The following is a 15,092-nucleotide window of genomic DNA, read 5'->3' on the forward strand; positions in this document are numbered from 1 at the left end:
CCAGCTCCCTCTGGCTATGTCTACACTACACTGTTCTGCCAGGAAAAGCTACGCAAATTGCGAATCGCAATTTGCATAGCTTTTTCTGCTTCTTTTTTTGGAAGAGGCTTTTCCTACATTTGGCCCATCTACACTGGGCCAAATGTCAGAAAAACACCCTTTTTTGGAACATCCATTTTTTCTTGTAAAACGAGGTTTAAAGGGATGCTGAAAAAGTGCGTTTGCTCTTCTGAAAAAAATTTCAGAAGAGCAGACACATTCCCCGGATGTGGCAGAGTTTTTCTGGGATACCAAAGATATCCCTGAAAAACTCTGTAGTGTAGACATAGCCTCTGTCTCCCATTTCTCTTCCCTCCCCCTCCCTGCTCATTCCCTTTCACCCAGATCCCTGAACTCAAATGTAGTAAATAACATTTGTAAATTACACATTTCTAAAATTTCTTTCTAAAGACAACGGAGCATGTTTTCTACTGCATGCCAGATTGTGAAGACTGGATATACAGTACATACCTAATTTAACCCCCCCCCCCCACCAATTTTGGGGGAGGAGGAAACAGTCACAAGATTTTTTGATATACCTGAAGTTTTTCAGAGATTTATTTGCTAAGCTTTATAGTAGAAGGTAAGTCCTGCTGAATAGAACATTAAATATGGAATACATGATGCAGCTCTTCTGTTTTACTTTTTTAATCAGTATTTCTAAGCTGATTTAATATTTAAATGTGCACTTTAGTTTTCATATAGTAATTATTCCAGATTACTACATATTTAACTAACTGAAACAAAAATATTATTTTAAACCAGCAGATATACCCAGAATTGTGTGGGTCCTTAACTGTTGTAATGTTTTCCTTTTTGGAAATTAAAAGGAAAATATACAACCTTTATTTAAATGATGGGGCTCAGGGAAGGATGTGAGGGGTACAGGAGGCAGGACAGGGTGTGGAAGGTGTAGGGAGGCTCAGGGCAGGGGGTTGAAGTATATGGGGGGGGCTGGAGTAAAGAATTGGGGGTGAGGAGTGGCTCAAGGCAGGGGAAATTGGGTGTGTCGGGTTTGGGGGTGGGGGATCTCAGGTCAAAGGGTTGGGGTGTATGTGGGAGGGGTGAGGGCAGGGGGAGGGGGATGAAGGGAGTCAGGTAAGGGGATGGAAGATGCAGGATTCAGGGTGGGGTCTGGGAGGCCGGGGAAGGGGAATCTTACGTGGGCCATTCAAGGTGGTGAGAGTAGGGTTGCCAGGTGTCCCGTTTTCTACCAGACAGTCTGGTATTTGCGCCCTCTGTCCAGTAGTAAAATTCAGAAAATACAGAACATGTGCAATGGCCGGTATTTTCTGAAATTCCGGTAGGGTGCCAGATGGAAGCCTGGCGGGGGCAGGGGAGCGACTGGGAGGTGGGGCTGCGATTGGCGCTGGAAGCCCTGTGGTCGAATGCAAAGGTGGGGCAGGGCGGGGGCAGTGGCTGGGAGTCCCAGCCACTGTCCCCGCCCGGCTTCTACAAACAACCAGAGGCTCCCAGCGCCAATTGTGGCCCCACCTCCCAGCTGGGAGCCTCTGGTTGTGTGCAGAAGCCTGGCAGGGGGAGTGGCTCCTAGCTACTCCCCCCACCCAGCTTCTACTAGCAACTAGAGGGGGTGCCTGCCGGAGGCGCGGCTTGTTGGATTCCGGCTGCAGCCAGTGGCTGCACACCCCCGCCAGCTCCGCTTCCCACTCCCCTTCTTCCAGCCTTCCCTTCCTCCTGGCCAGCCCCGTGGCCCCCTCCCTCCCACCAACCCCGCATCCTGCCCCCCTTCCTCCCGGCCAGCCCTGCAACCCCCGACCCCCGCCACCAGCCCCGCCTTCCGCCCCCCTTCCTCACAGCCAGTCCCGCCCCCTTCTGGCCAGTCCCTCCCCTCCCACCCACAATCAAGTGTGTCCAGTATTTTGGGGGGGGGGGGGGAGTCTACCTGGTAACCCTAGGTGAGGGTGGCACTGCTCCAGCAACAGCTTTTACTTGGGGTCTGGAGCTGCACTCCCCAGAAGGCAGCCCCTCCCAGGGAGGCTGGAGGCTGTTGGGGAGGCAGCTGGAAGCCAGGACCAGGCCACAGAGCCCTGTCTGCCTGCCCCACCCCTGGCATGGTACGGTGGAAGGGAAAGGGGGGACAAGAGAGAGCCAGGGTGAGTGGGGGGGAAGGGGAAGGAGGGCGAGAAAGGGCCGGGGGCTGGGGAGAAGGGGCAAGAAAGGGCTGGAGGGAAAGGAGGGGAGAGAAAGGGCCCGGGGGGATAGGGATAGGAAGAGGTGAGGGGTTGAGCCTTCCCTTGCCTCTTAAACCTGTCTCCCATGAGGCCTTGATTAGAGAACTGTCCCACACACTTGAGTTTATGCTATAGAGCTGGGTTACTTCCTCTGCCCACCACTGATGCTGACATTATTAATAGTAGTGCACATCTGAAGGTGGGGAAAAAACAAGAAAACATCAAATTAGAATTTGGTCTTAAAAGTCTTGGAGATGTGCAGAAAACAGGTGTGTAGTGATGGTGTTCTGTTTGCATGGGTACGTCTACACTAGCTCCTTAGATCGAACTAGGGAGGCTAAAGAGGGTGACTGAAATTGCTAATGAAGTGCAGGATTTAAATATCCCACACTTCATTAGCATATTCTAGGCCGGTTGCCATTTTGGAAACTGACTAGCCCAAAGTAACTGCCCGTGTCTACACGTGGCAGAGAAGCACCATTCTGAGATAAACCTCATGGAATAGGATTTAACTGTTAATTCGAACTAAGGGGTTTATCTCGGAATTGTGCTTCTCTGCCACGTGTAGATGGGGGAAGTTACTTCAGGCTAGTCAGTTTCCAAAATGTCGACTGGCCGGGGATATGCTAATCAAGCATGGGATATTTAAATCCCGCGCTTCATTAGCAATTTCATTTGCTCTCATTAGCCTCCCTAGTTCAAACTAGGGGACTAATGTAGACGTACTCCATGACTAGTGGGGATGCTATGTGTGGGGAACTCTATGCTTTAGCAGTGTTCCTGGATTATTTGGTTTGATCTGGGATAATTGCCAGTTTTTTAAATTAAATTAATGTTATTCTTTAAAAATTGTCCTTGAAACCCAGTTCATTGGTAGAAATTTAGATAATAATAATAATAATTATTAATAAAACTCTATAGTACAGTGACACCTTTGTTTATCCGACACTCTGTTAACCAGAAAACTTTTTTAACCGGCATTGCCCCCAGCCACAATACTGTCACATCTTCAGGCGCACAGGCCTGGCTTGGTTTACCATGATTGGCTTAACAGTTTTTTATTTAAGAAGTACTAATCATCTTTAACTCAAAATAGAAATGTGAGACCAAATGCCTCACACTACAAAACTATCAATATTAAAAACTTGAGTTTTACTATTATTGTCCATTGGTTTTTCCTAGATTGATGGGACTCTCAGATAACTGGAATTTTTAGATAACCGGAATACTCTAATCACTGAGCATGCCAGATAACACAGGTTTTACTGTATTTTGTTGTTTTGTTTTTTTAAAAGTGAACTGCAAATCAAATATATTTTTAAATATATAAAATACGTTTAAAATATATACAAATATAGAAAATATATTTTTTAATATATAAAAATTGTTTCTACCCATAAGTGCTAATCTAGTGAAGGCAAATAAGCACAAAATACATTCACCTTTGTAGAGGCACAGTTTCAAGTGCAAGGCCAGGCGGGACCATTATGATCATCTAGTTTGGCATTCTACCTAAAATAGACCAGCAGACTCTATAAAAACAGCAAACAAATCATATCTGTTGTAGTTCACATTTGAAATAAAGATATCAAGCTTTTTCTAGGCAAGACTTATAAATGTTTACTTGATGATCATATAGCTGAAATTTTAAATACAGTATATTTTTTCTCCTCTTATAGAATCTGTACCTTGCTATACTACAAAGGTATCATTTACTCTTCAGCTCTGAAGATCAGAAATCTCTAAGATCCTGTAGGACACCAGAAAAAAAAATTGTATGTCTATGTGAATGGAAAATGTCACGGAGGGTCAAAAGCAGCTCATAAATAATGATCACGGAATTTCTTATTTGTTACCATATCTGCTTTCTACAGCTACAGACAAATTTGCAAGGACTAAATAGTTTTTAATCAGATATCATTTCACTTTTTAAATGAACGTATTTATTTTCAAGTCAATAGCAAAAGCACTAATTTATACACTGCTAAGGCCCTCATCCTGCAAATATTTATACATGGGGGCTACGTCTACACTGGCCCCTCTTCCGGAAGGGGCATGTAAATTTCAGCAGTCGTCGTAGGGAAATCCGCGGGGGATTTAAATATCCCCCGCGGCATTTAAATAAAAATGTCCGCCGCTTTTTTCCGGCTTTTAAAAAAGCCGGAAAAGAGCGTCTAGACTGGCCCCGATCCTCCGGAAAAAGTGCCCTTTTCCGGAGGCTCTTATTCTTACTTCGAAGTAAGTAAGGGCACTTTTTCCGGAGGATCGGGGCCAGTCTAGACGCTCTTTTCCGGCTTTTTTAAAAGCCGGAAAAAAGCGGCGGACATTTTTATTTAAATGCCGCGGGGGATATTTAAATCCCCCGCGGATTTCCCTACGACGACTGCTGAAATTTACATGCCCCTTCCGGAAGAGGGGCCAGTGTAGACGTAGCCGGGTTGTATTTCACTACTGTGAATAGGGCTACTGAATGAAGTTAAGCAGATATGTGTTTGCAGGATAGGGGCCTTATGGAGTATCAGGTATATATTCTGTTGCGGTTCTAAAGAAACATTTGTTTTGTACAAGCAGTGGAAGTGCTAATGCTTTAGAAAATGCATGTGATCTATTATATTTTAAAGACCAAATGACTAAGTCAGTTGTTTGCAATAGTTCTTAACGGTAGGTTTAAATGCATTGTTTATGAGTGAGATGTTTACTTTCTGCTGTTCAGAAGGGTGCGTCTGTGGTTTTTCAATTTAAATAAATTTCAGCAAGTAGACAGCATGGAGTCTGAAAATACTGTCACTTTGTTCAAATATATTATAAGCATTTAAATTATCACAAATATTAGTACACTGGCAACTGGAATTTTTGCAGTAAACAATTTTCTATTAATAGTTTGGCAATGGCTTAATAGGACTTTAAAGAAAAATAATCTCTGGGAAGAAGTCTGAATGAATAAAACATCACGAAAATATTTTGAAACCAAGCACTTTGTCTAATATTGATTGCTCTTAAATTACAGTATTTTTGTTGGCATAATGCAAATGCCTTAGCTGTATAAGTATGATTTTGTTGGTTATAATATTTTGTTTTGCTTGTTTGTAACCTGTTGTACTCAGTTCTGTAAGTGTACAAATTGTAGAGTGTTTTGATGATTTAGTTTTGCATATGAATATTTTTCATTTATTAAATCGACTTTTAATCTAAAAATACTAATTGAAACTTGAACTCATTTAATTAAAGTAATCCCAAAATGTTTGTGTATGGGGGAGAAAAATGTAATAAAGGATAGTAACATCATAAGGATGACATATTACAGAAGAGTGCTAGCTCTGCTATAGATGAGATTTGTATCAGGGCTGCTTGCTCTTCCCTTTCCTGTCCCTCTCAGGGAGTGAGAGAAACAATTCTATTTCAGGCACATCCCATTTTCCTGGCATAACCGAACAGGTCACTTTAAGTTATGATAAGAGGAAGCTGCATATAGATTTTGGTGGTTCTAGCTCTTATTGTTTAGGAGGAGTTCTTGAACAGACAGGCAAACTTTCTCAAATATGTAGTAGATATACAGTAATTACTCATTTAACACTTGTCCGCTTAACACGTTTTCGCTATAGCATGATTTTTTTTTAGGGAACATTTTTTGAATTACACAACTGTCCCTGGAATAACACGATTTCCCCAGCTGGCCTGTTGCCGGAGACTGCACGGGGCTTCCCTCACCTCCCTGCAAAGCAATGGAGGGTTCGCCACTCGCTGCACCGTTCCCCGCTGACTCCCCCTCGCCAGACGCCTTGTCCCCTCTCCTTCACCCCCGCTTGCAGGCCGGTAGCTGGCTTTTCCCAGCCAGCCCATCGCCGGCGGCTGCGCGGTCCTTCCTCCACCTCCCTGCAAAGCGGTGGAGGGTTCGCTGCTCGCTGCGCTGTTCCCCGGCCACTCGCTGGACGCAGTGCAGGTCCCGGCAGACCCATCACAGGGGCATACTGCCAACCTAATCCCCCTTCCCTCTCTGCTCCGCCCTTCCCCAGAGCCAAACACCTCCCCTCCCTGCTGTAACCCAGTCCTCTTTCTCCCCCACTCTTCTGTCTCGGTCCCAACAGACACCACCGCTTGAAACGCAACCCCCACCTTTTCCATTATTTTCAATGGGAAAATTGACCCCGCATAACACGTTTTCACTTAACATGATCATTTTCTGAAACATATCTGTAGTGATAAATGAGGAATTACTGTACAAGTAAAAATTACATTAAAAGAACATTAAATCACTGAAAGGTTAGGAAATGCAGAATTAAGGTTTCTGTGCAACCTTAATTTGTTTCCCCTTCACATATGTGCATTATGATAAAATCATTGATTACATGATCACTTACTATTTTTTCCATTCAAACTTAATGTTCTCTTTTAATCTACATTTTTGCATGTGGTTTCTTAGGTTTTTAAAAGTGACCTGAAATAACAGAAGAGTATTATATGAAACCATGTTGAGTCTCATGTGACATATGATTACAGGTTTAAACCCTAGAATTAGAATAAACACACAGACATGCCCCACCCCAACATACCTACCTACATACATACGTATGAAATCTACAAACAATGACTGAGTTCACTAACACTACTTAGTGAGCAAGAAAGAGTATCAGAAATATTACTTACAGAGGTAATTTATATAATATTCTTATTGCATTTCTAAAAAACTTTTGAAAATATGATTTTACACTATTAAATTATTTTTCTACATTTGTTACACTAGTAAAGATAGGTGAGATTCATTGGCCCCCAAATATTATGTAAAATACTTCAGATCAACAAAATAATGTGGAAAATAATACAATTTATTAATCGCTAAGGCTGTGATTCTGTAAACACTTATCAACACGCTTAACATTAACCATCTGAATAATCCTATGACTACTCATTTGCATCATACATGGGGGCTTCGTCTACACCGGCCCCTTTTTCGGAAGGGGCATGCTAATTTTGAAAGTGGGAATAGGGAAATCCGCGGGGGATTTAAATATCCCCCGTGGATTTAAATAAACATGTCCGCCGCTTTTTTTCCGGCTTGGGGAAAAGCCGGAAAAAAAGCATCTAGACTAGCACGATCCTCTGGAATAAAGCCCTATTCCGGAGGATTTCTTATTCCTACTCTGAAGGAGGAATAAGAGATCCTCCGGAATAGGGCTTTATTCCGGAGGATCGGGCCAGTCTAGACGCTTTTTTCCCGGCTTTTCCCCAAGCCGGAAAAAAAGCGGCAGACATGTTTATTTAAATCCGAGGGGGATATTTAAATCCCCCATGGATTTCCCTATTCCCACTTTCAAAATTAGCATGCCCCTTCCGAAAAAGGGGCCAGTGTAGACTTAGCCGGGTACTATAGATGATACTGCTAAAATGACATAAGAGATACAGAAATTTCTGCATGACATTAGAAAGGGAGAAAAGGCAAATTGTGTTTGTTTAAAACTTTATGGCAGGAGAAGTCAAAGAATAGATCAATATTATTTTAGTTTCTTTTTTTTACTTACTGATGTTGTGTAAACAGCAATGGTGGAATGCCAGTTTTCAGCAACTACATATTTCTGTTGCTTGTAACCTTGTTATAGTTTTTTCTAAAAAAAGATATTTTAAATCAGTTTATTTTCAGGTTGAAAGAGTCAGGTAATTCAATTATCCTGGTACATGTTGTTATAAAATACTGTAAATAAAATCATATATGGGCTGTATTATTAAAACAGGGATCACCTTGCTGATCTTATAACAAATGCTAGGTAACAGGGCCTAGAGGTTTTATATATTTATTCAATGGATAAATACTTTAAAAAATTACCACACACCATCTGGATTGAGGATTAAACCTTTTAGACTTAGTGCAGGCCCTTTGGTAACACACACGTCAGGTGCACCATTTACTGGCTATCAGTTATTGGTAATGGGGAAAGTACTGGGATTTTGGTTTCTGCTTGAGTTCTGTATTTTTCACATCAGCAGTAAATAGGAAGCATTTTATAAAGGTGAAATTCCAGCCCTTCCAGCAGCTAGGAGGTTTCTATCTTTTTTACCTCACCCAGCCTTCTGACTTCTGTAAGAGGTGAAAAAGCATTGCTATTGTACTCTCCCCAGACTTCCTATAGTTTTGTAAGCTACTGTTTACAGCTTTCCCAAGTAGCAACAATAATGTTAAACTATCCCAATTCTTGGCAGCGGAGACTCCTATGGTCACTTGTAGTAGCAAGGGAATATTTTTTACATTCTTCATGAAGTGTGTGGAGTTGACTAACAAATCAAATACACATGTTTGTTCTGCTGCTATTCCAGTTCACAAAAGGGTCTGGATTTTTTTGATGTAGGCAAAATGACTACATTTGTTCTTTATATATTTGGTGCAGCAGTCATGCTCTGTGATATATAAAGGTCTGGAGATGGAGTCAGTCATTCTCCACATTGGTGGTCCAATTGGAGAATTGGGGCCAAAATTAGACAGAATCCTGCTTTTACCTTGGAGTTACTCTAGATTTATCCAAGGGCATAATACTAGCTCATAATAGTGGATGTTTTTCCTTTAGCCCTGGTTCTTGTAGTCATGTAGTTATACCAAATAAAAGCAAGCAGGATCTTATGAGGGGGATAAGGCAAAAAGCCACATTTATTGTAAAGATAATAATAAAAAAATAAAGAAAAGATAGAAGCAAACAACGTTGTTAACTACTTAACCCTTATACATATAAACATTTATTCATCCATTCATTCAGGTTCTGTGTATTTGTTATAGTTACCAGCCTGGAAGTTGCTTGTGACAGAATACTGGCCAGGTATTCTGTACACAAGTGATGGTAGTGGGGAGCGAAGTCCTGATCAGATGCGCATTTGAAGCTCCTGGTAGGCTGGCAGCAGAACCTTGGACTCTGATTCCATAGTTTTTTAGTTCAGTTCTTATAGGAATTTTTTCCTATGCCAGTCTATGGAAATTGCTGCATCATGTTGATGTCTCCAGGGTGGCTGCCAGGTGCTCGTCAGTGATCTCATCGGGTGGACCTCCAGTACTTGGTTTTCTCCACTTGACACCTTTTGGTTGCACTGGCACCTGACTCCTTCTTCAGCCCTTTGTTGCTGTATTCTCAGGCTGGCACCTCTCAGAACCATTCATTTATCGTCCAAGCACTCTCTCAAACATTCATACAGTATTTTGTATAATAATAAAAGTTGTAGTTACAAAAGTTTCTGGGTGGTATTGCTTAAAACATTCTCTGAGTGCTGAGTAAAGTTACAATGTTTTAAAGAGAACGGGCGTCAATTATGTAACAATGCCCTTAGTCAATTACAGGGCTTGGCTCCCATAGCAGAGTTAGTGCCTTGACAATGCATTGTTACCATGTATCTCTGCAATGTCAATTTCAAGCAGCCCCTTGCACAAACTTGAGCATGCCCTGTAGCACAGAGGGGGGGCTGTTTCTGGCTACATAGGATTATATTATTAACAGTTCTAAGTTACATGACCTAATACATTATATTCTAAAGGGACAATAATAATAATAAATCTAAACATTTAACAATCTTAACAAATAATGATAATAATAAGAAGAATTAATAATAAATCTAAACACTTTAAGTTGTAGGGAACAAATTATGGGGAGTCACTTCCATTTGGAGGAATCATTTTCAATACATTAATATGTTATCCCTACAATGTAGAAAGGATTCTGCTTACTAGCAACCTCTTGGTTCCCAGCAAAAACTTGCTGTTATTCAAAAGCTGTCAATGTGTGGAAAAGTTGCCAGTGGGAGGGTGAGGTAGTATCTTTTATTAGACCAACTTCTGTTGGTGAGTAGACAAGCTTTTGATATCCTGGACCAACAATTCATAGGATAAGTGAAAAGCAGGCCTGTGAGGCTTGCATCAGAGAAGAAAGTGCTGGGATGTGCCTTTAGTGGCTGCAGACTTGCCAGGAACTTGTGTTTCCCACAAATGATATCTGACTGGGGCACACACATCACTACCCAATGTGAGCCACAATGCTGGTGCTGTGGAGCATGGAAGGGAGAATACAGTCAGGGCAACAGCAAAAGCTGCGGCGCTGAATTCAGATGCAAGAACGTATCGTGAGGCGTGTGCATGCCGGAGGGCTTTGATGACGGATGATATCTCTTCCTGTAGACTCCAGACCATGCCTTGCCCTGCCCTTAGGGCTCGATATATCTCAGCAACTTCCTTCCTTCACTGTAGGCTGCAGTCCTGCAAACCTGATGGCAGCCATGGCCTTGCTTTCAAAAAAGTTGTTACCAAACAGCATGCCTGTTGCTAATATCCTAATCCCACTCCATTCAAGTTAATAGGACGGATTCAGTGCTGAGCATAATGTTGTTGTTAAGCAAAGGTTGCTAATATGGGCATTGCTAGGAAGGGACATCCAAGTAGGGTGACCAGATGTCCCCTTTTTAAAGGGACAGTCCCATATTTAAGCCATCCTGCTTTAAAAAAAAAGCCACTTTTCCTATATTTTCTGTCTCATTTCTTCCATCAGTTCTGCTGGGTCCTACTGCTGGCTGAATCCTTGCTTGCTTGCTATCAGCGGAGTGGAAGATAGGTGGCTGATGATGGCTATGGAAGTCCAAGGCAAAGCTGCTGTGTGTTTGTAACTTCTGCTGCCCACCCATCAACCCTTTACATGCTTCCCTTTTCATTGTCCTCTACCTGCTGTGTCCAGTCAGCCCTTCCCAGCCTTGCTGCTCCTCCATATCTCTGTAGTGGGGTGTATCCTGCTCACCAACAGCCTGGCTGCCAGGCTCTTTCCTTCACACACTGCCTTTAGCTGGGCTGGCACCCAGAGAAAGCTCAAGACTCTATATGACCTAAGGCCATAGCTGCTGGCATGGGGAAGCATCTCCATCCCTAAGCTAAGCACAGCAGTGATGGGGAGACTGTTTGTGCCTTAACCCTGCAGGCTCCATAGGCAAGGGCATAGCACTCTCTTCACACACTGCTGCCACTCTAGGTCCTCCCCCCAGAATGTGTGGGGCTGCTCTATCCCCTTGGTACTCTCCCCTTCTGAGCCACCTTTCTGACCTGGTTCCTTCAAGCCTCTAAAGACAGTTTCTCTGAGCCCCAAAACACAATGAAGCCTGAGCACTTAACCCTTCATGCCTGTGCTTTAGTCAGGGGACAGGAGGTGTCTGGGTTATCAGTGACCCGCAGCATCTTGGAGGTATTAGCTACCTTTTACTCTACATGCAGGCAGGGACAAGCTGCTTCCAGCCACAAGGGCATGGGGGAGAGGTGTGGAAGGGAGGAGACAACCTCGCCAATACATGGGTAGGTCATCCCTACCTTTCTGTGGCTGGAAACAGCTTCCATCCCATCCCTCCCACACAGTGCTGAAAGGCTGCTGCTGGGCACACTCTGGTGGGAACCCTGACAAATCTGGGGAAGAGGGGGTGACCCTGTGTGCCCTCCACATGTTGCTTTGAGAATATGAGGTGCCAAGCACCAGGAGAGGTGAGGTTAGGTTGGTCAGTGGCCCCCATCCCTCTATGTGAGGTGTGTTGGTGTCACTTCTCCCCCTGGAAACATTAAAGAAGGTAAATAAAAAGACTCTCTACACAGTATTTCCTTGTAACAGAGCTCAGTCCACTTGCTGTTAATCTGAGTCTGTGTACTGCACCCTTGTGTTTGATTGCCACTGACCCCACTCCACTGCAAGTCATTTTACCAGGTGTCCCATATTCAGCATAGAAAATATGGTCACCCTGCGTCCAGCCTATTTAGGTGAGACCATCTCTTTTCATTTTACCGGTAGTAATCCAGCTGCGATGACAAGTTGGATTTCTTGCCCTGGGTTACTCTGCGGGTTCAGGAGCCAAAAGGCAAAAACCAAAGACTCCCCCCCCCCATTATTTGTAAAAGACTCTCCGCTTATAAGCCAGCCCCACGATGGCTTGGGACCCCGCCAGGTAAGCCGCACTGGAGCTGGCTCCTTGGCCTCGTCTTCACTCCCGAGCATGGCTGGTGACTAAGGGGAGGGGGCCACGGATGAATTCACCCGCAGGGCAGGCTCCACAAAGGCGCCCGGTAGTTCCCAGGGCGAGCGGGGCGGCTCTACAACGCTGTGCCGAGAGGCGGGAAGCTGGCGCCAAAGCCAGCGGGTGAGTAGGAGGAGGAAACGGAGCGGGGCTGGCCCCAGGCCGGGGCAATCCCCGCGCTCACTGCTGCAGGTGCGGGCGTGGCGCGGGGCTATGTAGGGGCGCGGGCGGGCGCAGGGCAGAGCGGCTCTTCTGCGAGGATCAGCCGCGCGGGCTGCGAGGAGAGGTGAGGGCTTGGCGCGTGAGCCGGGGGTGCAGCCCGGCCGCCTCTTATTCCTTCTCCCAGCTGGGCTCCAGGTGCGGCTCGGCGGAGCCCGCAAAGGCTTGTCCGGCGCTGCGAAGGGAGGAGGACAAGTGAGGCAATGGGCTACCCCCGCTTGGCAGCGCTCACTCCGTGCTAGGGGTGGCCTCGGCGCTGCGGCCGCCCGCGCATTTCCAAGGGCCCTCCGGGATTTCGGAGCACAAGGCCCATGGGCGGTGATTGGAAACCGGCCCCCAAGCCTCCTTGCATTTTGTACCCACTCGGGCTGGGGTAGGGCACTTCTGCTAATTGGAGTCACTACCTCCAACATGCTGCACCCTCACCCAAGCTGACAGATTCAGGACACTTCACTTGTATCTGGAAAGCGCCCTCCTGCCTTCCTCTTCTGATAAACCCCTGGCATCGGAAATATGTTTGGACAAAACAGTGGTGCCGCAAAGCCTGGGAAGAGCCAAATGTAAGAGTTGAGAACTGTTAACTGGAAACACTGAGGACTCAAGAGTTTGAGTTAAAAATGATTTTGTTCTTAAAAGGTGAATCTTCCATTCTTTGTATCTGGTTTTGGTGGCTTCCAGTCTTTGGGGGAGCCCCAATTTCCAGTCTTCTCTACAACCATGGCTAGAATCCCTTTAAAAATGTTTCTGTTTAACCACATGACTCCAGAAGTGGGAGCTTTCAGAAATACCAAATAGGAGACTCATGAGAATATTGTGAGAATTATCTGTAAGACCATTTTAAGTCTCAAACTGCTTTACATTCTAAAGCAAAATCTGGAGTAACACACTAGTTTGAGGAGCAGTATGCAGGCTCCTAGTTAGGTATCTAGTACTTTAGTTCTCAAAAGTTCTTGGCTCATGGACCACCTGACTCAATGCAGATCTTTCCATGGACCACCAGTTGCTAATGGAAACTCATAGTTAATTACATAAATACGCCCAAGCCATTTTGCTAGTGCAGCAGCTAGGGAGAATGGTTTAATTTAAATTATTAAACAGATTAAGCATTTCATTTTAAATAAACTAACATGAGATAGTTAAAACGCTTAATCTGTTTAATAATTTAAATAAAACCAAAGTAAAATATTAATTTATGTCCAACACAAAAGGTTTCAATGTTTTCTATATTGATGGCAGAGGTAGAGCACCTTTTTTGGGTCAGAGGTCACTGACCCATAGAAAAATCAGTTGGGGATCACAAATATGGGAAGGGAGCAGAAAGATTGAGGTTCAGGGCCTTCCATAGGCCAGATTTACTTATTCTGGGGTTCTGGAGTTAGTTGATTTATTTGTATCCCCTTAGGCTCTGGGGTGGGGAAATATGAGGGTTTCAGTGTGACAGGGCTGCTAGTGAGTGGAATAAGGATGGGGGTGTGGGATCTGGGCAGGAGATGGGGTGCAGGAGGGTGTGAGGTAGGGTGCAGAAGCAGGCTGGAAGTAGGATGTCTGGCTGCGGGGAGGGAGCAAGAGCAAGGGAGGGTGCAGCGTGTGGCCAGGAGGGAAGGGGCCACAGACATAGCTGCTGTTCCTGATCCTCTCACAGGGAAGGGGGCACCCCAATTACTGAAACCCCCACAACTCAGTCACAAACTCCCACAGTTACCTGCTCCCTCACACTTCACATAGAGATTGCACCACGACCCCTGTCTGACAACAAAAAGTATGACCCCAGGAGTGGGGGACTGAAGCCTGAGCCTGAGTTCCCACTGCTCTGAGGAGTAAAGAGAGGGAGGAAAGCCAAAGCTTCAGGGCTTCAGCCCCAGGTGGAGTGCCTGCAACCTGACCAGTTTGGTCTCAGTTGTTGGTGCTCGGGATACAGCATCAGCATTGGGCCTGGGCCACATCAAGTCTAACAGCCTGGCAACCCCCTTAAAATGGATTGCGACCCACTGTGGGATCCTGATCTACATTTTGAGAACTGCTGCCTTAGAGTGTTAGCTCTATTTCTTTAGTTTAATACATCACTTTTCTTGTCTTTGAGAACTAAAGTACAGTCAGAGAGAGCCAAAGGCTGTCAGGTGGTATTTTGTAGCGATAAAATAGTAAGCTATGTTAGTCTCTCGTTGGTTGAAGATATGCTTTTATGAGCTTCAGCTTGAGTTTTGAAAGCGAACCATGCCAAAGAGTCACATGTACACATTCGTGCTTCACACGCTCCACTTCCCCACCCTCATGTCCCGCCCAGCCACCAATTGGCGGGACGTCCTACCACCAGTGGAGGGTGGGGAGCCCCGGTCGGCCAGTCTCTATTTGACCTTGGTTCCACGGCCCACTGGAGACACCTGCTGGAGAATCCTGCACGGCGCGGTGAGCACGGGCGTGTACTTGGCGCGGTTCACCCCCACCTCCAAAACGTGCCTCTTCTGTGGCGTGAGGGAGACCCTGGCGCACATTTACATCGAGTGTGCCAGGCTACAGCCTCTCTTTTGGCTCCTGTTAAGGTTCTGGCTGCACTTTTCCCCCTACTTGTTTATTTACACACATCCCATCCATGGCCCCACAAAGTCGCAGGACCTCCTGGTCAACCTCCTCCTGGCG

The 15,092-nt window shown here is 45.0% G+C and overlaps 1 protein-coding gene across 1 annotated transcript in view; it reads left to right on the forward strand.

The window, feature by feature from the left end:
* LRRC2 (leucine rich repeat containing 2) overlaps positions 1-4,244 on the forward strand; it is a 106,020-nt gene extending 101,776 nt beyond the window's left edge. The window contains exon 9 of the mRNA XM_006129375.5: positions 3,911-4,244. Coding sequence (XP_006129437.3) covers positions 3,911-3,960 — 50 coding nt within the window. The 3' untranslated portion in view covers positions 3,961-4,244. The remainder of the gene's footprint in view (positions 1-3,910) is intronic.
* Positions 4,245-15,092: the final 10,848 nt, after the last annotated feature.

The sequence above is a fragment of the Pelodiscus sinensis genome, chromosome 6 (assembly GCF_052426305.1).
Source record: "Pelodiscus sinensis isolate ZL-2025 chromosome 6, ASM5242630v1, whole genome shotgun sequence".
NCBI lineage: Eukaryota > Metazoa > Chordata > Testudines > Trionychidae > Pelodiscus > Pelodiscus sinensis.